This window comes from Callorhinus ursinus, unplaced genomic scaffold, assembly GCF_003265705.2.
Source record: "Callorhinus ursinus isolate GAN/ISIS: 27379988/994484 unplaced genomic scaffold, GSC_fseal_2.0 scaffold23, whole genome shotgun sequence".
In the NCBI taxonomy this organism is placed as follows: Eukaryota; Metazoa; Chordata; class Mammalia; order Carnivora; family Otariidae; genus Callorhinus; species Callorhinus ursinus.
The window spans coordinates 19,976,741-19,999,760 of NW_027397085.1; the positions used below are offsets into that span (position 1 = coordinate 19,976,741).

At 36.3% G+C, this 23,020-nt stretch overlaps 1 protein-coding gene across 7 annotated transcripts in view; it reads left to right on the plus strand.

Moving 5' to 3' along the window:
* SLC38A9 (solute carrier family 38 member 9) overlaps nucleotides 1-23,020 on the plus strand; it is an 83,589-nt gene that overhangs the window by 33,779 nt on the left and 26,790 nt on the right. For all 7 annotated transcript variants that reach the window (XR_003212204.2, XM_025892386.2, XM_073905485.1 and 4 more), the window contains 7 exons: nucleotides 3,714-3,835; nucleotides 3,973-4,036; nucleotides 4,280-4,373; nucleotides 5,920-6,090; nucleotides 10,386-10,445; nucleotides 13,416-13,610; nucleotides 15,589-15,696. Coding sequence is in view for 6 of the 7 variants with exons in the window: in XM_025892386.2 (XP_025748171.1) it covers nucleotides 3,714-3,835; nucleotides 3,973-4,036; nucleotides 4,280-4,373; nucleotides 5,920-6,090; nucleotides 10,386-10,445; nucleotides 13,416-13,610; nucleotides 15,589-15,696 (814 nt within the window). In the remaining variant the exon portion in view is untranslated. The remainder of the gene's footprint in view (nucleotides 1-3,713; nucleotides 3,836-3,972; nucleotides 4,037-4,279; nucleotides 4,374-5,919; nucleotides 6,091-10,385; nucleotides 10,446-13,415; nucleotides 13,611-15,588; nucleotides 15,697-23,020) is intronic.

Here is a 23,020-nt window from a genome sequence, read left to right on the forward strand (position 1 = left end):
TATAGATCAAAAACAAGGGTCAAAGAGCAGATTCTAAACATTTTAGGCTTTGTGGGCCATATACCATTGCATAGTCTTCTTCACTTTTGGTTGTGTATTTTTTTAAGATTTCATTTATTTGAGAGAGAGAGAGAGAGAGAGAGAGAGCACCAGAGAGAGAGAGCAAGCACGAGTGAGGGGCAGAGGGAGAGGGAGAAGCAGGCTCCCCGCCAAGCAAGGAGCCCGATTCGGGGCTGGATCCCAGGACCCTAGGATCATGACCTGAACTGAAGGCAGACACTTAACTGAGTGAGCCACCCAGGCACCCCCACTACTGTTTTATGATTGTTACAAACATAAAAACCATTCTTAGCAAAGAGGCTGTAAAATAATAGGTCGAAGGCCAGATTTGACCATGGGCCATAGTTGTTGACTTTTGACCTTCTAAAATCTGTATTATTATTTTAGGATCAAAAATATAGGAAGTAATTTGGTTGCTTTATAAGAATCATCACATATGAGAGATGCAGAAACTTGAAAGCTTAAGGAAAAATGGAAACATTCTGGGAGGAAAAATGATATTTTTATTGATAATAATAAAAAAAGGAGAAGGGAACCAATACTCTTTAGATGTTTACTGAGGGAGAGACAAGGAGTGGGGTATCATTTGAACATAGATATCTCACTTAAAGTCTTGTGAAGTATTAAGATCTCCTTTTGTATAACCAGAGTAATGACTTCCAAAATATTCTGGTCATTTTTTTTCCCCAATGTTTTCATTATTTCCTCCCCTAGGCCTTTATATCAGTACTTGTAGTAAAGTCTTAGTTCCATAACAATTATCTAAGCCCTCTGTGGAGTAGAAGTAATCCAATGTTTCTGGGTCTAATTCAGACTTCTAGAGGCTCTACTTGTGGAAGCAAACTTCAGAGATACCAGCTGGGCCAGTCTAGTCCTGAATGGACATTGTTTGCCTGGAAATTAAGTCAACATTGTACACCAAGTTGAATACCTTTTGTTAACAGACAGTGAGATGACTCTAGTAAAAGTATATAAATAGTGATCTAGAATTAACACTAAGACATGACCATTTTTTTTTATTTGACAGAGAGATAGAGATCACAAGTAGGCAGAGAGGCAGGCAGAGAGAGAGGGGGAAGCAGGCTCCCCGCCAAGCAGAGAGCCCAATGTGGGGCTCGATCCCAGGACCCTGAGATCATGACCTGAGCCAAAGGCAGACGCTTAACCAACTGAGCCACCCAGGCACCCCAAGACATGACCATTTTTAATGAATGTATGTATACATCCAGGCTCATTTCTTGAGAATTACAAATTTATTTTTCTTAAAAGGTGTTTAAGGGAAGAACAGTGTGAAACCACATGTCTCAGGATTTTACGGAGTTGTGCCTTTTTATTTCTGAAAATTTCCTCATTTATCTTAATATTTTTATTATAAAATGGGGAAGGGAAGAAAATCATTTGACTGCCAACATCTCCTAGATCCTTGTTAACAAAAATGTGGCCTGCACAGGCCAGCAATATTGGCATCACTGAAAACTTACTAAAAATGCAGAGTCTCAGTCCTTACTCGAGACCTACTGAATCATAATCTGTATTTAACAACATCCCTGTGTCAGTCACGGGAAAATTTAAGTTTGAAAAGCACTGCCCTACGCCTGGGTGCTGGATGGCTCATCAGGCTCTCCGCTTAGCAGGGAGTCTGCTTCTCCCTCTTCCTCTACAACCCCTCACACCCATTCATGCTCGCTCTCTTGCTTTCTCTATTTCAAATAAATATATAAAATCTTTAAAAAAAAGAAAGAGGGAAGGAAAGAAAGAAAGAACGAAAGAAAAAAAGAAAAGAAAAGAAAGAAAAACACTGCCCTATATTATTGCCAAAGTATGGAATCCAATTCTCCATTTTGTCTGTAACTCTCTAGAATTTGCAACTTCTTACCCTCTAGCTTCTAATCCTGCCTCCTGTAACTTTCAATTTTCACTTTTTCTGAACTTTGCTAGCCATCATGGTTTATCTCTGCCTGATGCAGACATGGTCCTTTCGCTTTTTTCTTTTTACTCCCTTGAAGAAGATAATATAAGTCAGACCCAGGAGGATTAAGGATAAAAGAGAAGGCAGCAGACCCATTTCTATATATGCCTTTTTATCTCTCAGAAATAGTTGTTTCCAAAGCCACACAAGGCATAGCATTCAAAACATTTTTTACCCACAAGCTACCACCAGTTATATGCATTATATGCATAAAGAAGGACTCAACACTTTCTTTTTATACCAGTCCATATCCTGTCTACCTACTGAGGTTCAATGTTCCATCACTTCCTATTTATATAGATAATCTTCCCTAACTATTCTAGTCCCTGTTAATTTTTTGTCATTCCTGCAGTACAGTATCTCACAATTTTTTTCTCTCTTCTAGCCGTATCTAATTTCTTCATATGTCTTCCAGATGGAATTTAAGCTTCTTAAAGTTGTGGACTGTATTTTTTTTTTCTTGAACACTAAACCTAGCACCAAGTTGTAGATTTACATAGTAGGTGCTAAATATAAAAGATAGTTGAAGGACGCCTGTGTGGTTCAGTCCCTTAAGACTCCAACTTTTCATCTCAGCTCAAGTCTTAATCTCAGGGTCATGAATTCAAGCTCTGCACTGGGCTGCATGCTGAGCGTGGAGGCTACTTAGAAAAAAAGAGGTTCAGTCAGTTAAATGTCCTACTTGGTTTTGGCTTAGGTCATGAACTCAGGGTCGTGAGATGGAGCCTCATGGGGGGCTCTGTGCTCAGCATGGAGTCTCCTTGAGATTCTCTCCTTCTCCCTCTGCCTCTCCCCCCCACTCGCATGGGAAAGAAAGAAAGAAAAAGAAAGAAGAAAATCTTTAAAAAAGAGAAAAGATCGTTGATTTATACCAGTCAGCTCCTATGTTTTTAACTACTATACTACTATATATGGGACTACTACGTATTCCAAAGGACTGTTCTCAGGGAGATGGGCAGAATTCTATCTGGAGACTAATTTTTTTCCCCTCTCTAGGGAGGTAGAATTCAGAAGATATGTATAGGAGGTAAGGTGAGAGCTATGTGTATAAGAAAATGTATCTGTTCAGTCATTTTGTGTGTCTTCAGCCTCTCTTGGTTCCTATCCTTTTGCTTATATATTCCATCCTTACCAATCCTTGCTTTGCCTTTCCTTAGGCTATGTTAGCTCACTTTTTACTTCTGCTTTTTAAATGCTTTTGAGTATATATCTCCTTTCTTTACCTTGTATTGATGTGTCATTTCTTTATAGTTTGAGTTCCCTACCTCTTTGCTAAAACCACCCTCACAGAGGAGTTCAGTGGCCACTTGATTCTTGAAATTCCCCTCACGTAAGACCCAGATTTCCTCCATCTAGAATTCTTTAATCTCACTCTTTGCTGACTCTTCTTTCTTTCTCATGAAAATGAAGAGAAAAATATTTTGATAGTTGCATATTTTAGGAATTCATTGTCATTTCACATGAACATTTTATTGCTCTTATTCTTTAAACTCTTGGTCCTTTAGATTTTCTACTACATTTGGAAAGGGTTTTTTATATTCATTAATCAGGGATATGTGCTGTTTGTTTGTTCATGATATTTAGAATTGTGTCTAGAGTCAGGTACTCTGATATCTAGAAAATATCCTACTTTACACATTTACTGGTTGTAACATTTCTCTTATAACATTTCTTCTTTTACTAGATTGCCCCAGATCATGTAGTTCCAGCTCCAGAAGAGTGCTATGTATATAGTCCATTGGGTTCCGCTTATAAACTGCAAAGTTACACTGAAGGATATGGCAAAAACACCAGTTTAGTAACCATGTGAGTAAAACTTCTTTTTGGAGCATAACTTAAACTATATGTAAATGAAAATTCATGGTTATTTTAATTTTTGTCTTAATTAAAATGTTTAAAGAGTCAAGCTCCATATTTTTACTGCTACTATTCTGTGTTTTCAGTTTTATGATTTGGAATACCATGATGGGAACATCTATATTAAGTATTCCTTGGGGCATAAAACAGGTAATATAATTTTTCAGCTTTTTCACACTTTTTGCCTCAATTTTTTTCTCTTTATATTGTAAGTTTTACAATAGAGGTTTTAATAAATCTATACAACATTTATTAAAGAAAATAGATAATTATATTTAATTTATATCATCAGGTTTTTATCATAATTGTTTAGGGTACGGTAACAATATGGTTGCATATGAATTTATTCTAACATGATGATATATGTTGTTTTATGTTTGTATTTTTAAACAGGCTGGATTTACTACTGGAATGTGTGTCATCGTGCTGATGGGCATTTTAACACTTTATTGCTGCTACAGAGTAGTGAAATCACGAGCTATGATATGTAAGAGTTTGCCATGGTGAAAATAGAATAGCAGTTTGGGTATTAATAAGTATATCCTGTTGAAGTATATCACCAATGTGTACATTCCACATGTGTGTTAACTATTTTGTGCCTAAAGATTTAATTCTCTAATTCATAGCATTCAGCTGAACTGATAAATCAATGAATTAGTGACTACCTTTGAAATTCAGAGAGGTTTGTAGTTCTTTGCAGAATGCATTTACTTTGATGCTAATTTCCTTATAAGAAAAAGTATTAAGGTCATATTTTTAAAATAAAGTCTTTTTCAGAACTAAATTGAAAATTCTGTGATTCTGGGGTGCCTGGGTGGGTTGGTCAGTTAAGTGTCGGATCTTGATTTCAGCTCAGGTCATGATATCAGGGTCCTGGGATCCAGCCCTACATCAGGCTCCTCGCTCAGCAGGGAGTCAGCTGGAGGATTGTCTCTCTCCCTCTCCCTCTCCCTGTGCCCCTCCCCCTGCACTCACTCGCTCTCAAATGAATAAATCTTTAAAAAAAAAAGAAAAGAAAATTCTATGATTCTTGTCAGTTAATGGTGTGACTTTTGATCTGTCCTCTACCAAGAGATCTAAATGTCCTAAAAGTAGAAAATGTAACAGAAAAATATAAAAATATGAATGTGTGAATTCACAAAGCTTAGTAATACATTGCCTCTACTCATCTCTACAAATTCTGCATCAGGGAAATACCTTTTTAGATTGTTTTAAAGTAATTTAGGACCTAAATAGACCTACATTATTTCAGTGAATCTTAGCAATTTTGAATCAAGAGACCAGGCTTTGTCTTCAATTTTTTTTTTTTTTTGGTCTCTATTAAGCAATGGTATATTTTCTCTTAATTGTATTATTCTTATCTCTTTCCCATTTATCCTCAAGTCCCTTGGTGCTCTTATAGATCTGCTAAGTTCTTTGTATGATGTAGGCATTAGCCCTTTATCCATTATTTCTTGTCAATTTTCTTTTCCATTCAACATTTGAATGGCTTTTGTATTATATAAGTTTGTTTATATCTACCTATCTTTTCCACTGTAATTTCTGTTTCTTCATTTGATAGAAAAGAATAACCCTTCAAAGTGTATTTTTATATTGTCGTCTAACTTTTCTGTTATTTAATTTTTGAATTCTTAGCTCAGTTGTCTGAAATTGGCATGTGGTATAAAGTATGACTCAGGAAACTTTCCTCCATAGGTTATTTAAGTATGCCAAATATTATTGGATAATATCATCTGACTCTTACTCATGATTTGCTTAGCCTTGATTTATTGTTTGTTGTTATTAATTACAAAATACTATACTATAATCTGTTTCTTTTATTATCTGTACTGTTTTGTTGACCTACATTTCTTTTTATGTGTTTATAATGTTTTAATTTCTGTTATGTCATTCTCTGGTCTAATATCTGGTGGTGGAATATTCTTAATATTTTGCTAAATATTTTGAGCTAATTGGGGGAACACAATTATGATTATGATTATGGGATTATATGAGTAACATCTAATTTTATTCTTTCTCTTATTTTTATCTAGCATCAGTGGATACCACTACCTGGGAATATCCAGATGTCTGCAGATACTACTTTGGCTCCTTTGGACAGTGGTCGAGTCTCCTTTTCTCCTTGGTATCTCTCATTGGAGCAATGATAGTTTATTGGGTGCTTATGTCTAATTTTCTTTTTAATACTGGAAGGTTTATTTTTAGTAAGTATCCATATCATATGCTTTAACAGTAGTTACTTTTAGATACAGTAACTCTGCAGTGTTTTAGTTTCAGCCTTAAATTCTGGACTTGAGATAAATAAAGCAAAAAGTCATTTGTAATTCTAGAAAATATAGTTGATTCAGTTTGTTTTAATATCATAGATATACTTTTATCCATTTATGAACTCTGTGTGTATTTGTGCTTTATATGTAAAAAGAATAAGGGATTTTTTTTTGTCCTCTTAGGCACAGATTTTTCCCCCGATTGGGGTCATTATCTTATCCATTGAAAAAACATGATCTATGCTTATACCCACTCCCCGCCTCAGTTAACTATTATTATATATACAGTTCTCTTTTTTAGATAGAATATACATTCATAGAAACACATAAATCTTTTTTCTTTTTTTTTTTTTTAAAGATTTTATTTATTTGAGAGAGAGAATGAGAGACAGAGCGCATGAGAGGTAGGAGGGTGAGAAGGAGAAGCAGACTCTCCACTGAGCAGGGAGTCCAATGCGGGACTCGATCCCGGGACCTCCAGGATCATGACCTGAGCCGAAGGCAGTCGCTTAACCAACTGAGCCACCCAGGCGCCCCGAAACACATAAATCTTAGCCATGCGATTTTGATGAATATATCCATGTAACAAAACCATTCCATCTTCCTAGAAAGTAGTGGTATACTTTTTAATTATAAAAATTCAAATTATTTGTTGATATTATAAAATAACCTAATAAGTTTTGGAGCCTTTGTCTTGAATCTAGCAGATGTGTTGAACTCTTATTGATTCTAATTTTTAGATTCACTTTGGATTTTATGTTTAGTTATATTTCCATGAGTGATGAAAACTTCCTGTCCAGTTATTACTTTTAAGTGATTCATATATATATACATACATTTATATTTGTATACAGATACCCTTATATTTATATATATATATACACACACATATATACACACAAACACAATTTATACATGTTTATATGTAGACATGTTTATCTTTTTTAAAGTATAAAGTTATATAGATGCAGTGCTGGTAGACATCCTTATATTGTTCCTGTGGAAATCTTTCCCCATTAAATGTTAAGTTTGTTGTGGGATATTGATTATACCCTTTAGCAATTTAAAGATGTTCCTGCCTATTATTTTCTGAAGAATTTTATTAATGTGTACTGTATTTTATCAGACACTTAATACTCTACATCCCTTGAGATGATCATAAATCTTTTCTCTTTTATTTTATTATTATTATTTTTTTTTAGAAAGAGAAAGTGTGAGCAGGGTGGGGTGGGGCAGAGGGACAGGGAGAGAAAGAACGCTAAGCAGGCTCCATGCCCAGCATAGAGCCCCACACGGGGCTCAATCTCACTACCCTGAGATCATGACCTGAGCTGAAACCAGGAGTCAGTTGCTTGACTGACTGAGCCACCCAGGCAACCCAATCTTTCTCCTTTAAACTGTTAATATGGTAAATTATATGAATATACTTTTATTTAAATCATTCTTATATTCTGAGATAAACTTAGTTTAGCAGTCATGATGTCTCTTTTTTAATATCTTACTGGATTCAGTTTACTCTCGAGAGGAGTGGGGTTACTATTTTATTTAGAACCTTTGTGTCTTTTCAAAAGAGATATTAGCCTATAGTCTGTTTTGTTTTGTTTTGTTTTTCTCATACTGTCCTTGTTGAGCCTTGGTATATTAGGGCTGCTGTAACAAATTACCGTAAACTGTTTGGCTTAAAACAAGAGAAATTTATTCTCTTACAGTCCTGGTGACTAGAAGTCCAAAATTGAAGTGTCACTAGGGAAGAAAACTCTTTCCCTGCCTCCTCCTAGCTTCTGATGATTGATTGTTGGCAATCCTTGGCATTCCTTGGCTTGTGGCTGCATCACCCAATTTCTGCCTGTCTTCACATGGCCATCTCCCCTCAGTGTGTCTTAGTGCACATCTTTCTTTCCTTATTAAAGATATAAGTCATTGAATTTAGGGCCTGCCCTAACCTGTATGACCTCATCTTAATTTGATTATTTCCATAAAGACCCTATTTCCAAATAAGGTCACATTCTAAGGTTCCTGTGGACATGGATTTGGGGGGAGAATATTCACCCTACCATACTTGGTGTCAAGGTTTTACTAGCCTTATTTGAGTCTTTGGCATCAGGAAATAGATAAAGATTGATCACCTCCAATCTTATCACTAATAACCCTTGAAGGTACTACAAAAACCTAGAACACTACTCTACTGCTTTTATCTTGAGAAGCATACAGTGGAGGTGAATAATTCACATACTTGACTTACTTTATGACCTGAAAATCTAATCTAGCATTTTTTGTCATCTCATTTAACTTTCACATTAAACCCTTTTTTTAAGGGTTACCAAGGTTATAAAAGATTAACATCAAACAGAATAACTTCAGTCTAACAAGAAAACACATTCTTACCCATTCTCTCATTAACTATAGAATGATTTGAATGCTCAGATATCTGCATATGCTTTTTTTTTTTAATTTCAAGCAGCCAGATACTTTGTTTTTCTTTTCAAATTTTTATTTAAATTCTAGTTAGCATATAGTGTAATATTGGTTTCAGGAGTAGAATTTAGTGATTCATCACTTACATATAACATCCGGTGATCATCATAACAAGTGTCCTCCTTAATACCCATCACCCATTTAACCCATCCCCCACCCACCTCCCTCCATCAACTCTCAGTTTGTTCCCTATTGTTAAGAGTCTCTTGTGGGTTGCTTTCCTCTCTTTTTTTTTCCTTCCCCATGTTCATCTGTTTTGTTTTTTAAATTCCACAGGTAAGTAAAAAATTATATGGCATTTGTCTTTCTCTGACTGACTTAATTTGCTTGGCGTAATACACTCTAGCTCCATCCACATCATTGCAAAAGGCAAGCTGTCATTCTTTTTGATGGCTAATATTCCAGTAATATGTATACATACATATGTATGTATGTATGTATACACCACATCTTCTTTTTCCACTCATCAGTTAATGGACCTTTAGGCTGTTTCCACGGTTTGGCTATTGTTGATAATGCTGCTATAAACATTGGGGTGCATGTACCCCTTAGAATCTGTATTTTTGTATCCTTTGGGTAAATACCTAGTAGTGCAATTGCTGGGTTGTAGGGTAGTTCTATTTTTAGCTTTTTGAGGAACCTCCGTACTGTTCTCTAGAGTGGCTGCACCAGTTTGCATTCCCACTAACAGTGTAAGAGGCTTCGCCTTTCTCCACATCCTGGCCAACCTCTGTTGTTTCCTGTGTTGTTAATTTTAGCCATTCTGACCAGTGTGAGGTGGTATCCCATTGTGGTTTTGATTTGTATTTCTCTGATGATGAGTGATGTGGAGCATCTTTCCATGTGTCTGTTAGCCATCTGGATATCTTCTTTGGAAAAATGTCTGTTCATGTCTTCTGCCCATTTCTTTTTTTTTTTAAGATTTTATTTATTTATTTGAGAGAGAGAATGAGAGATAGAGAGCATGAGAGGGAAGAGGGTCAGAGGGAGAAGCAGACTCCCTGCTGAGCAGGAAGCCCGATGTGGGACTTAATCCCGGGACTCCAGGATCATGACCTGAGCCAAAGGCAGTCGCTTAACCAACTGAGCCACCCAGGCGCCCTGCCCATTTCTTGACTGGATTATTTGTTTTTTAGGTATTGAGTTTGATAGATTTTGGATACTAACCTGTTATCAGATATGTCACTTGCACATATCTTCTCCCATTCTGCATATGCTTTTTACTTTGCTACTTCCTTTAGTGTAACTTAGTGGCACATGTGAGCAATAATTACTACATAATCTTCAGTCTATAAAAGCATATATAATACTTTGTAAAAGCTTTAAGTGATTCTCCAGCTAAGTGTTGCTGTTATAAGTGTTGGTTTTCCCCTTCTGCAGGCTTTAGAACTTTATATAAGAAGTAACCATACTTATATCAATTAGCGTGAATAGAAGAAAAAAATTGTACGCTTTATCTTGATTCCAGGGCTTTAACTAAATTCTGCCATGTGGGTAGATTTTTTTTTTCTTTAAATCTTCAATCATGTAAAAATTTTCCATAGTGGGAACCCTGAAGCCAATGACATCATTCCTGTAAGTAGAGGAAGCTGAAAATGGTGAAGCTCTTAACAATGAAGCGGTCTTGGTTCAGTGTACTAGGTAGTATTACCACACAGTAGATCTTAAAAGATTTTTATAGATCAAAGATTTTAGGGGATGATTGAATTAGCATATTTATTTTGGTATTAAACTGTATTTTTTCTTTTAATTTTTAGATTTTATTCATCACATTAATGACACGGATGCTGTACTGAGTACCAATGATAGCAACCCTGGTGAGTAAAGTTTGAAATTTAAAGTTTAGCTTGTTTTTTTTATTTTCCACTTTGCTTCAAAAGGAATTTAAGATAGAACATATTGCTTTATTTTAGGTAAATAATTAGTGCAACATCATTACCATTATGTTAACTGAACCACTATTAAATTGATGACAACCAATGTGTTTCAAAAAAAAAAACTCCATAAAAGGTTGTATTAATGTGAGCTAAACAAGATTGAGTTCATACTATACAATTCACAACTGTAGCTCCATCTACAGAATCCATGTTTCCCTATGAATAGTCAATACATATTTTTAAGAGTTTGTATCTTTGCTCATTGTTTTGGAAGTCTAGAAGCATAGTTCTCAGGTTGTTAACTTTTTTAGACATTTACTGTATTATTTACTAATATTTAAGATATACAAATCTGTATCCTGTAAAATAATTTCCTAATAATGAACGAAGGTTAGTAAATGCAGAAAGATAAATTGAAGCCCTGGCAAAAAAAGAAAATCTTAATTTCTTAGAAAAGTTTCCTTCAATTAATTTGTTAAAAATAAATCTTTGTGGCTTGTGGTTTTATCCACTATGGCAGTCATGAGGAAAGTGAATGTAAAAGCTAATGTAGGGGTGCCTGGGTGGCTCAGACGGTTAAGCGTCTGCCTTCGGCTCGGGTCATGATCTCAGGGTCCTGTGATAGAGCCCCAAGTGGGGCTCCCTGCTCAGCAGGGCATCTGCTTCTCCCTCTGCCTCTCCCTCTCACTTGTTCTCTCTTTCTCTCAAATACATAGATAAAATCTTTAACAAAAAAAAAAAGCAAAAGCTAATGTAACCTTCTTAACAGTTACGCTGTTAACCTTTAACATCACCTAAAGCTTTATGTATTAATGATTTAGATTTTAGAGTATTAGATTTCAGAAATACTAATGTATCTTTACATTATGTATTTAGATTTATGTGTTTAGATTTCAGAGATACTAAATTGATATCCTTTTGATGGAGGAACACATTGATCAATGAGAAAATTCATTCTATATATATATATTTTTTAAGATTTATTTATTTAAGAGAGAGAAAGCACACTGCCGGGGGAGGGGCAGAGAGTCTTAAGCAGACCCTGTGCTGAGCACAAGCCCGACGAGGGTCTCCATCCCACCACCCTGAGATGACAACCCGTTCCAAAACCAAGACTTGACCGCTCAACCAACTGCACCACCCAGATGCCCCTCAACATATATTTATTAAGCCTCTTATACGTCAGGATCTATTCTAGGCTCTGAGGATATAATGAACAGACAGAAGTCTCTCCTTTCTTAAAGCAAACCTTTCAATGTTTACTATTCAGTGTCTTACTTTGTTCCTTAATTAAACTCATTGACCTGTGTTTTGTTAACACTAGCAAATGAGTAAGTGCAGTACCAGCTTTTCTGTGGACACACGGACACACACACACACCTTTGAATCATTATATTAACGTATTTTGGTATAATTTTAAAATATATTCATAAGTTTCGTGATTACACTGTTGATTTGGAGAGTACCATCAGCAAAGACAGTTTACTTTGCATTCTTCTCTTTGAATGATGTGTTAAATACTATGAAACAGTCCATCTCAGTTAATGTAAAATTATAGCTGACCTTTATTGGATACTTGCTGTGTGCAGGCATTATTCTAAACATTTTACAGCACCTCTGTAAGGTAGATAATGTTCACTTCACTTCTTAGATAGAAAAACCAATGCACAGCGAAGTTAATGACTTGCCCAAGGTTACATAACTACTAAGTGACAGAGTCAAGATTCATTATTTAGTCAATTTACTTCCACAGCCTGTGCTCTTTACCACTGTAATTATTAGCACAAGAAAAATTCAAGTTAATTTACTTCTGTCCAGATATAGAAGACAAAAGTATATGTTAAAATGCTGACTAAGCAAGAAAATTAAGTGTTTGGCTTTGTGGCATGCCAAATATATAATGGATAGAGAATAAATTAAAAACAGAACTTAAAATGAATATATCATTTTCTCTTTGACTAGTGATGAGAATGATTGTTACTTATTAGGAGTATTTTTCACCAGCATTAAGAGTTCCTTTTAAAGGGCTGATTATTAGGAAAAGTACTATTATGAAATTAGAAACACAGAATGATTTGTATCCTCTCTCCTAACAGCAGAAATTGCCACTTGAAGATCATTGTTAGGAAAATATGTTTTACTCAATTCCCAGTTCTCTGGATATCATCTAGGCTGTTAGGCTGCTATAATATGTGATAAACTTTCACGAGAATTATTCAAGATTCGTAAGCTATAAGCAATAGTTAGGTTTTGGCAATACCATGTCATCTGTTTCAATGCTGTCCACTTTTTATTCCAAACCCATAGATTTTGTTTATTGTTAAAAGAAATCTGTTCTGAGGTGGCTGGGTGGCTCAGACAGTTGGGCATCCGACTCTTGACTTGGACTCAGTTCATGATCTCAGGGTTGTGAGACTGAGCCCCACATCGGACTCTGCACTAGGTGTGGAGCCAGCGTGAGATTATCTTTCTCCCTCTCCTTTTGGCCCTCCCGGCCTTCTAAAAAGAAAGAAAGAAACAAACAAACCTGTTGTTTGGCCTTTGTGTGGGTTAGTAGCACAAAGGTAACAATCATCCTGAGGATTTCTTACATTATTGTCTAAATAAGATCAAATACCATTTAGTCCAAAATTTTCTCTCTGGCAATGGAACCAAAAGATAGTTGGTAGGATAATTTTATAACCTCCCATAGAAATTAAGGATATACTTCAGAATTTTCTAAGATTCTTCCACCTTTAATTATTTGTAAGTAAAAGTTTCCTAATGTGTTTAAATATAACCCTCTATTTCAGAAAGCAAGAACTTATTCATGATACAAGTTGAGTTTGGTAGAGCAAGTGTCATTCTCTGGGGTAGTCATTTTGTATTCTTCGTGGTCTTCTCTAATCTGACTGATGCTTTCTGTTGCAGTGATTTGTCCAAGTGCTGGGAGCGATGACCATCCTGACAATGGCTCTATGATTTTCTATGCCAATGACACGGGACTCCAGCAGTTTGAAAAGTGGTGGAATAAGTCCAAGACAGTGCCCTTTTACCTCATAGGGCTCCTCCTTCCACTGCTCAATTTCAAATCTCCTTCATTTTTTTCAAAATTTAATATCCTAGGTAAGCTGAGGCACTGTGTCATGGAGCTTCTGTGTAATAGAGTACACACTGGATTCTGTGGAAATATGATCTGGCTAGAGAAAGTTACCTACCAGGCCTGTTCACCTATGTTTAATTTGCTCATTCATATGTTACCTTGCTTTCTGGTTTTTTTTTGTGGAGTTTGACACAGAGAAAAATGTAGATGACCATTTCAAGTCCAAGTTCTTTTTTTTTTAAATATGAGTTATTAGATTTCCCATTCTATCCTTACTGAACCACTGTTCCTCATTTCTTTGGTGGGTACAACTACAGGAAACACATTAAGATTTCAGGAGGAGAGATCCAAACTGTATATTAACAGGGATTCCCAATACTAAGGATTGGAAACATAAGAATTTACTAAGGGAGGTTATGGAATTTTTTTTCCTACAGTTTCTATTTAAGAATATAGCACAGAATTATCACCTAGCTTTCAACCTGGGGTGTCTTTCTCTAACTCAACCTAATGAAGTTTATTCTGCTTTTGCTCTCCAGTGCTTTTTCTTTTTTGGAACACTATTGCCTCCTTAAAAGAACAGACTTCTTACTGTGAGCCCAGTTTTTCAGAAATTTCTGAAGTCACTAAAGAAATTTCACAGATTTCTGCATCATTAAAGGAATGTTTTTGATCCCATCTTCATTTGCAGTACTGAACTTTAAGATGGCAAAAGGAACCCCAATTAAAAACTTAGATCTGGTTAACTAAAGATAAGGATAACATTCATAAAAAATTGATTACCCCAAATAAAACATAGGGTTACACCTCCTCCCTATATATCTGATCTCCTGGTAGGAAGTGTAAAGTATAAAATAATTAGATTACTCATCACATCAAGGAGTTGGTTTTGGGGGTTTTCACTATACCTCTCTGCCTCACAATAGGATTCTCTGCAAGACTGCTGCAGACACACAGAAAATCAAGCATTGTGGTTATATAAGCTTTGTCCTCTTGTTTTTATCGTTTCTGAATCAGCTAATCTGCAAACCCATAGTCAGCTTATATAACTCATTTGTGGTTTCCTGATTTGCTTGCCGACTTTCCTATGGAACAGATCTTTAAAAGTTAGCATATAAACTGGTAAAAGTATTTGCTAGAACAACCACCAGACTTGTAACCAAGTTGATTATTCTCTACCTCCTTAAGAATATTTTGCTTTTGCCCCCCCCTTTTTTTTGGTACTTTCCCTTTCTTTTAAAACTATAGCTTCTTTACAGAAATTAGTATCTAATTCCTATAGAAAGAAACCTACTTGGATTTCTTGACTCTACTCCATAATGACTGGACTTAATTCTTTAAAAAGAAAACTCTCCAACTTCTAGAATACTAAAAAAATCTGAATACCCACTTCATGCTGTGTATGATTACCTATGAATGGAATCTGTAATATTGTCATCTAGCAGGTAGTATTCCCTAGTCAGACCCTTCTCTAGATACTAGATCAGATTGTTCATGGATTATTTGGCTTATCACCTTTCTCAAATAGTCTTATGATCCACATTCACTACTTTTCTTTATTTACTTTCTTGTTACATAGTAATCGCTATGACAGACTTTTCCAGCTTATTCACCATCTCTAATATTTCCAATACAGAGAATAAGAGTCAGTTTCATGTTGTGTTTTTTTTTCTCCTGTATAAGCTTACAATTTTGTAATGAGTTCTTTACATGTGTCCTCCTCTTAACTGAACTCTTAAATAAATTAAACAGTTTCGCATTCTTCAATATATGAGCTACTTTCATCTAGTTCTTCTTAGGCCTACTACATAGTATTTTGCTTTCTGAAAACTCATATTAGCTTGTTTCTATTCTTTAGATCCCACCTGGGTTTTAGTGGGCATAATCAACAAGAGTAATAATTTTCCAAACTGTGCTGAGAATATAGAAACAAAGCTTAATTTTAAAATAGTCTGTAAAACACGCAAAGATGATAAATGGTTTCTGAATTTTTTCTCACAGGCACAGTGTCCGTTCTCTATTTGATTTTCCTTGTCACCTTTAAAGCCATACACTTGGGATTTCATTTGGAATTTCACTGGCTTATGCAAACAGAGTATTTTGTACCAGGTAAGCTGTTTTGGCCAAATAAAAAATCAATAAATTACAAAAATGTGATCTTTTAGCTAACTATTGTTATTATAAGACAAATAATATTTTTTTTGATGAGCACTTTTTATTAATGCTATTAAGCTAAAAACAGAAGTGCAGTTAAAATTAGTCTGCTTTTCTCTCAGGAGTAACCAAGGCCCTTTGTCATTTCTGCTTGAAAATTGAAGTTCAGTGAAGTTATAATGCAATTAAAAAATCAAACTCATTTTCTAGACTTTTCTGGGGAAGCATACCGCTAGAATTTCAGAAGCTTAGAACATAGTCATTGATTAACATATGTGGATAATACTGTTCATTAACATCACTGTTCCCTTATGGGTTTTTTCTTTTAATTGTTTTTCAGGGTAATTAAGATGGTGGTTATTAAGTGTTCTCTCCCTCCTTTTTTCTCTTATGGTTATAACTTGGCAATTATCTTAAATTTCACCCAAATTCAGTGGATTTGGGGTATGATAAAAGCACCATGAAGCAATGAATGGACAATGCTAAGTAAGAAAAAAGATTAGAAAATGGAAGTATTATACTAGTATCCTGAAAACTCATAAGGAGAAAGCAGTACAAAATTTTCTTGTTGGTTTAGAAAGACGACTTTCCATTCTTCACCTGTTAATTCAGGTAGTCTAGAATTCAGGTCTAATTAGTATCTGGTGTTACTCTCTGAAGTCAGTAATTAGAATTGTCTACCACGCTTTCTGTTTCTTTTGTTACAACACGCCTGGGTTTTCCAAGTGCATTGAGTTGTTTGTTGGAAGTTGTTTGTTACTATGGTTACTTATTTTCAGATCATCTGGGTGCATTAGCTTTGATTTTTTTTTTATTTCTATAAGAAGCCCATATAGGGGCGCCCGGGTGGCTCAGTCGTTAAGTGTCTGCCTTCAGCTCAGGTCATGATCCCGGGGTCCTGGGATCGTGCCCCGCATCGGGCTCCCTGCTCAGCGGGAAGCCTGCTTCTCCCTCTCCCACTGCCTCTGCTTGTGTTCCCTCTCTCGCTGTGTGTCTCTCTCTGTCAAATAAATAAATAAAATCTTAAAAAAAAAAAAGCCCATATAGACTAAAAAGTCAGTGTAAATTCAGGATAAAGGAAATACTGGAGCCCGAAAAGCATCCTTCTCTTCCATATTGTATTTAAAATTGGATATGAATGAAAATGACCACTTTAAGCTAGTGCTTCCATTCATTGATAAAAATAGTCTAGGATGTCTTTTCTAAAATTAGGTCCATACTGATTTATATTAAGAGTCTTAGTGATAAACGTTTCTGCTAATAATAAGACATGAGAGAAATATGAAAAAAAGAGTATAAATATTTAGAAGATGGAAAAGAAAATATGTTTATATATTAAGCCATTTATTTCACTTTATTTCATTTCTAAATGATCTGAAGGGAGAATCATGAGGATTAAAGAGGCTTGTGTTTATATTTATGGTCCTGAAATTACTTTATTATGAAGAATTTTTTAGGAATCAAAATATGTCATAAATCTTTTTCAGTAAAGGCTAATTAAGAATCAGAGAACTTTGGAGGGTATGAGCCTTTACTGTCCTTGATGAACAATTCACATAAACTTATAGTTCTGATTGAATCTTTATTTATATACTTTTGTTGCAAAAATTTCTTTCTCAATGCAGTGGATCCTATTGCCCTTCTTGCCAGGTAATTGGAAAAGTAGAAAAAAACTACTCATGTATGTTTCATCCTGTCCTTTCCCCCTCCAGGACTTTATTTCTGTAGTTATCCCTTCTTTCTCCTTAATCATGTACCATCAAATATTTCCTTTACTGAACTATTCGTCCCAGATAAAAATCTCTCTCTCAGTCTTAAAACAAAAACTCAGATAATTCCACATTCCCCTCTAGCTATTGCTTCCCTTTAAAGAAAAACTCTTTGAAAGAGTTGTCTATTCTGACTCTTTCTACATCTTCCATTTTGCCTTGAACTCGTGTTTGCTGGGCTTTTGCCCCAGTCACTCCACTCATATCCAGTAACTCCATCTTGGTCAAATCCAGTGACCAGTTCTCACGTCTCTTCCTGCTCAACTTAGCAGCAGCATGAGCCCATTTGGTCACTCCTTCCATCTTGAAACATTTTCTGAACTTCTAAAACCCATTTTCTCTTTTTTTTTCTTTTTTTTAATTAACATATAATCTTGATGAAGTTTTTTATCTTGCTGAAGTCCCAATAGTTCATTTTTGCCCTTGCTTTCCTTGCCTTTGGTGATGTTTCTAGGAAGAAGTTGCTGCGGCTGAGGTCGAAGAGGTTGCTGCCTGTGTTCTCCTCAAGGATTTTGATGGATTCCTATCTCACATTTAGGTCTTTCAACCATTTTGTGTCTATTTTTGTGTGTGGTGTAAGGAAATGGTCCAGTTTCATTCTTCTGCATGTGGCTGTCCGATTTTCCCAACACCATTTGTTGAAGAGACTGTCCTTTTTCCATTGGACATTCTTTCCTGCTTTGTCGAAGATTAGTTGACCATAGAGTTGAGGGTCCATTTCTGGGCTCTCTATTCTGTTCCATTGATCTGTGTGTCTCTTTTTGTGCCAGTACCATACTGTTTTGATGAGTATGACTTTGTAATAGAGCTTGAAGTCCGGAATTGTGATGCCACCAGCTTTGCTTTTCTTTCTCAACATTCCTCTGGCTATTCGGGGTCTTTTCTGGTTCCATACAAATTTTAGGATCATTTGTTCCATTTCTTTGAAAAAAGTGGATGGTATTTTGATAGGGATTGCATTAAATGTGTCGATTGCTCTAGGTAGCATTGACATCTTCACGATATTTGTTTTTCCAATCCATGAGCATGGAACGTTTTTCCATTTCTTTGTGTCTTCCTCAATTTCTTTCATGAGTATTCTATAGGTTTCTGAGTGCAGAATCTTTGCCTCTGGTTAGATTTGTTTCTAGGTATCTTATGGTTTTGGGTGCAATTGTAAATGGGATCGATTCCTTAATTTCTCTTTCTTCTGTCTTGTTGTTGGTGTATAGAAATGCCACTGATTTCTGTGCATTGATTTTATATCCTGCCACTTTACTGAATTTCTGTATGAGTTCTAGCAGTTTTGGGGTGGAGTCTTTTGGGTTTTCCACATAAAGTATCATATCATCTGCAAAAAGCAAGAGTTTCATTTCTTTGCCGATTTGGATGCCTTTGATTTCTTTTTGTTGTCTGATTGCTGTGGCTAGGACTTCTGATACTATGTTGAATAGCAGTGGTGATAGTGGACATCCCTGCCGTGTTCCTGACCTTAGGGGGAAAGCTCTCAGTTTTTCCCCCATTGAGTATGATATTCACTGTGGGTTTTTCATAGATGACTTTTATGATATTGAGGTATGTGCCCTCTATCCCTGCACTGTGAAGAGTTTTAGTCAAGAAAGGATGCTGTACTTTGTCAAATGCTTTTTCTGCATCTATTGAGAGGATCATATGGTTCTTGTTCTTTCTTTTTAATGTGTTGTATCGCATTGTTTGATTTGTGGATGTTGAACCAACCTTGCAGCCCAGGAATAAATCCCACTTGGTCATGGTGAATAATCCTTTTAAAGTACTGTTGGAACCTATTGGCTAGTATTTTGGTGAGAATTTTTGCATCCATGTTCATCAGAAATATCGGTCTGTAGTTCTCCTTTTTGATGGGGTCTTTGTAAAACCCCATTTTCTCTTGATTCTTCTACATGACTGCTTTCTCACATTCCTGACCAGTTAGTTATGGAGTTATGTAGGGTTTTATTCAAACTACCTTTCTCTCTGCCTTTATTCCCTAAGTAATATCATGTACTCACCTGGCTTTATATATTGTCTATATGGGGACTAGTCCCAATTTTTTATCTCTTATAAAGAGATATTATATCGTCCTTATCTACCTGCCCCTTCTACATCTCCACTTGGACATCTACTAGGTATTTCAAACTTATATTTATGAAAACCAAATATTTGTTTCCATCCTCATCCACCCCCATTGCACCAACCTGCCTAATCTGCTCTTCTCCCAGGTCTCTCTGTCTCAGAAAGTGGTAGCTCCAATTTTCCACGTGCTCAGGCCCCAAACTTCAGAATCATACTTTATTGTTTTTTTTCCCCGCCTTCCATATCTGCAAAGCATGTCAGCTGTACTTTTTTTTTAAATATTTTATTTATTTGTTTATTTAACAGAAAGAGAGAGACACAGCGAGAGAGCAGGGGGAGCAGGGGAACACAAGCAGGGGGAGTGGGAGAGGGAGAAGCAGGCTTCCCGCTGAGCAGGGAGCCTGATGCGGGTCTTGATCCCAGGACCCTGGGACCATGACCTGAGCCAAAGGCAGACACTTAACAACTGAGCCACCCAGGTACCCCAAAGCATGTCAGCCTGGATGATTATACTAGCCTCTTAACTAGTCTTAGCATTTCCACTCTGCCTCCCTTTCTGTAGTTTGTTCTATACCTAGCAGCCAGAGTGAGGTTTTTAAAACACCACCTTCAAAAGCCTGGTTTCCCATCTCATTCATCTCATTCAGAATAAAACAAGCCTCTGGGTGCCTGGGTGGCTCAGTTGGTTAAGCATCTGCCTTTGACTCCGGTCATGATCTCAGAGTCCTGGGATTGAGCCCAGTTGTTGGGCTCCCTGCTGAGCAGGGAGTCTGCTTCTCCCTCTGCCTGCCACTCCCCCTTGCTTACGCTCACTCTTTCTCTCTCTCAAATAAATAAAAATCTTTAAATAAATAAATAAAGCAAGCCTCTGTCATAGTCCACAGGTCCTATATGATCTGACTCCTGGCATCCTGTCTGCCGTCATTCCCTGTTATTTTTCTACTTACTCAGTCCACTCCAGCCACACTGTTTCCCTGCTGTTCCACAAGAATGCAAGCACACTCCTAGCTCAGAATCCTTGCACTTTTACCTATACATGAAATGCCCTTGTCTTTTCTTAGCTATCCACATGGTTATTATCATTAGAGAGGGCTTTGCTGGCTTCCTGCCCACTCTCACTTCTTAATGGCTTATTTTTCTTTAGAGCTCTCATCACTGCCAAATCTTATATGCAAGTATCCCTGGTTATCTAAATCTATTAAGTTCCTAATTCTAATAATGAGTTGAAATATTAAGGGATATCTATTATTCTAATCTATTTGGTTCTTGAGTTTCAGATAGAAAGTAGCAGAAGTTAAGAAAACAAAGGACTTTCTAAAAATGTTTCTTAATCTATTCGGTTCTTGAATTCAAGAGTGAAAGTTCAGTTGGTAAGGAATACCTGTATTTTTTTTAACTTGTGTATCTGTCGTCCTTAACAAGAATGTTCTAGCTCCTGAGAAAAGGGATGTTCTTTGTTTTTGCTTTCTCTACTTCTCTATTATTGTTGTATCCCCAAGGCCTATAATAATTCTGAGGGCATAGTGAGTAGTCCGTAAACAATGTTGAATGAATAAAGGTGTTTATCCCTACTCCCTCCTGAATCTCATTAAAGCAATAGTGAAGAAATAAATGTAAAAACAAACACAAAGAGACTATAGAAGAGACAAGAGCAGACAAGAGACAGCAGTCGATTGTTAGATACTGGAAAACTGGTAGATGGTTAGACTGACAGCAAAGCCGACAAAGCTGAAATTTAAGTACCTGTAGAGAGGGATTCCATCACAAAGGAGAACATTTTGAACTATACATCGAAACCCTAAGTATTTAGAGGCATTTGCGTCCCTCTGAAAACAAGAGTAAGGAAAAGAGTTTAAAATGAGGAGAATTCTTTGCAAGTTTACATCAGGAATAGGTAGATAGTTAGATTATAAACCCCTTTTCCTCCTCAGTCTAGCAAGTGATGGAAGAAACTGAGTTAGGCTCAGAACTCAGGTTCTCCATATACAACAAAGGGTGGGAAAAAGGCTTTAGTCTGAAAACAGGGACTAAGTGAAAGTATTATGTTGAGTGGTAAGACTCTCCTCTCTCCCTGTACCCCTCCAATTCTCTTTTCTTTACTCTTTGGCTCCCAGAATGCTGACAGCATAGGATAACAGAGGATTCTCCTCTGGAGAAACTGACAAGTGCAAGAGAAAAGACCTAGAGTCTTGGACATTTGGGTTCTACCAAAGAAATGGCAGGTACTTTGCTTGTATCAGACCATTTAGATGTTTACTAAGTATGCATTTTTTTGTGCTTCAATATAAAGCACCAAAGCATATGTGCTTCGATATAAAAAAAAATAGGCAAAGATGACTAGATTTTTGTGGAAAGCCTCTTACATGAAAACAAAACTCGGTAAGGGGGGAAGACCTTGAAAGGAAAAGAGAATAAGAGGGAATAAGAATAAGAAAACTTGCAAAAAATTACCATCTCAAAATGACAAAAGAAAGTGATATATCCATGAAACAGTATTTGGGTGCCAAGGAAGGAAGGAAGGAAAGAAGGAGGGAGGTTGGTCTTAGAAACCAAAAATATAATAAAAATTAAGAATGCAAAGAAAATTTGGAAGATAAAGCCAACTTCCCAAGAAGTAGATTAGGAATCCTGGATGGATGGAAGAAAGGAGGGAGGGAGGGACGGAGGGAGGAAAGAAGGAAGGAAGGAAGGAAGGAAAGAAGGAAGGAAGGATAGAGAAAAGATAAGAAAATGAAAGCATTAATCAGGTAGCCTAATAACTAAAAATAGTTCCATGGAATAGAGAGAAAATGAAGGGGGGGGTGGAGGAAGAAATAATTTAAGAAGTTTCCTGCTAACCAAAGAACATGAGTTTCTAGAGGTACAGGTCCCACAGTACCTGGCACTGTGAATAAAATCCACACTGAAGCATATCATCACAAGATTTCAGAACACCATGAATAAAGAGAAGACCCTGAAAGCTTCTAGGGATGAAGAACAAGTTTACACAAAAGGTCTGGAGTCAGAATCGTCTCAAGGTTTTTAACAACTCCTAAAACTAGAAGACAGAAGAAGTGTCATGAAGGTCTCAGGATAAGTTATTTTAACTTAAAATTCTAAATCCCACCATACCCTAACTCAAGTGTTAGAGTACAATAGATATTTTCAGAAGGTAAAGTCTCACAAAATTTTACCTTCCAGGCACTCTTTCTCACACACACACAAAATAAAACCCTGCGGAATGTGTTCCACCAAAAAGCAGTAAATCACAGAATCCTCAGAGTAGTGGTGAAGGGCTATCCTAGGAAACAGCTGTGCAGCAGGCCTAGCAAGCAACCTGCCCAGATCACAGCAGCAGACAAAAGCCCCCAGGAGGCATTTTTTCAAAAGGAAAATGAAATGGAAAAGATTATTTGATGTGTTGTATAGAGTAGGTTTTTTTATTTTTAAAGATTTTATTT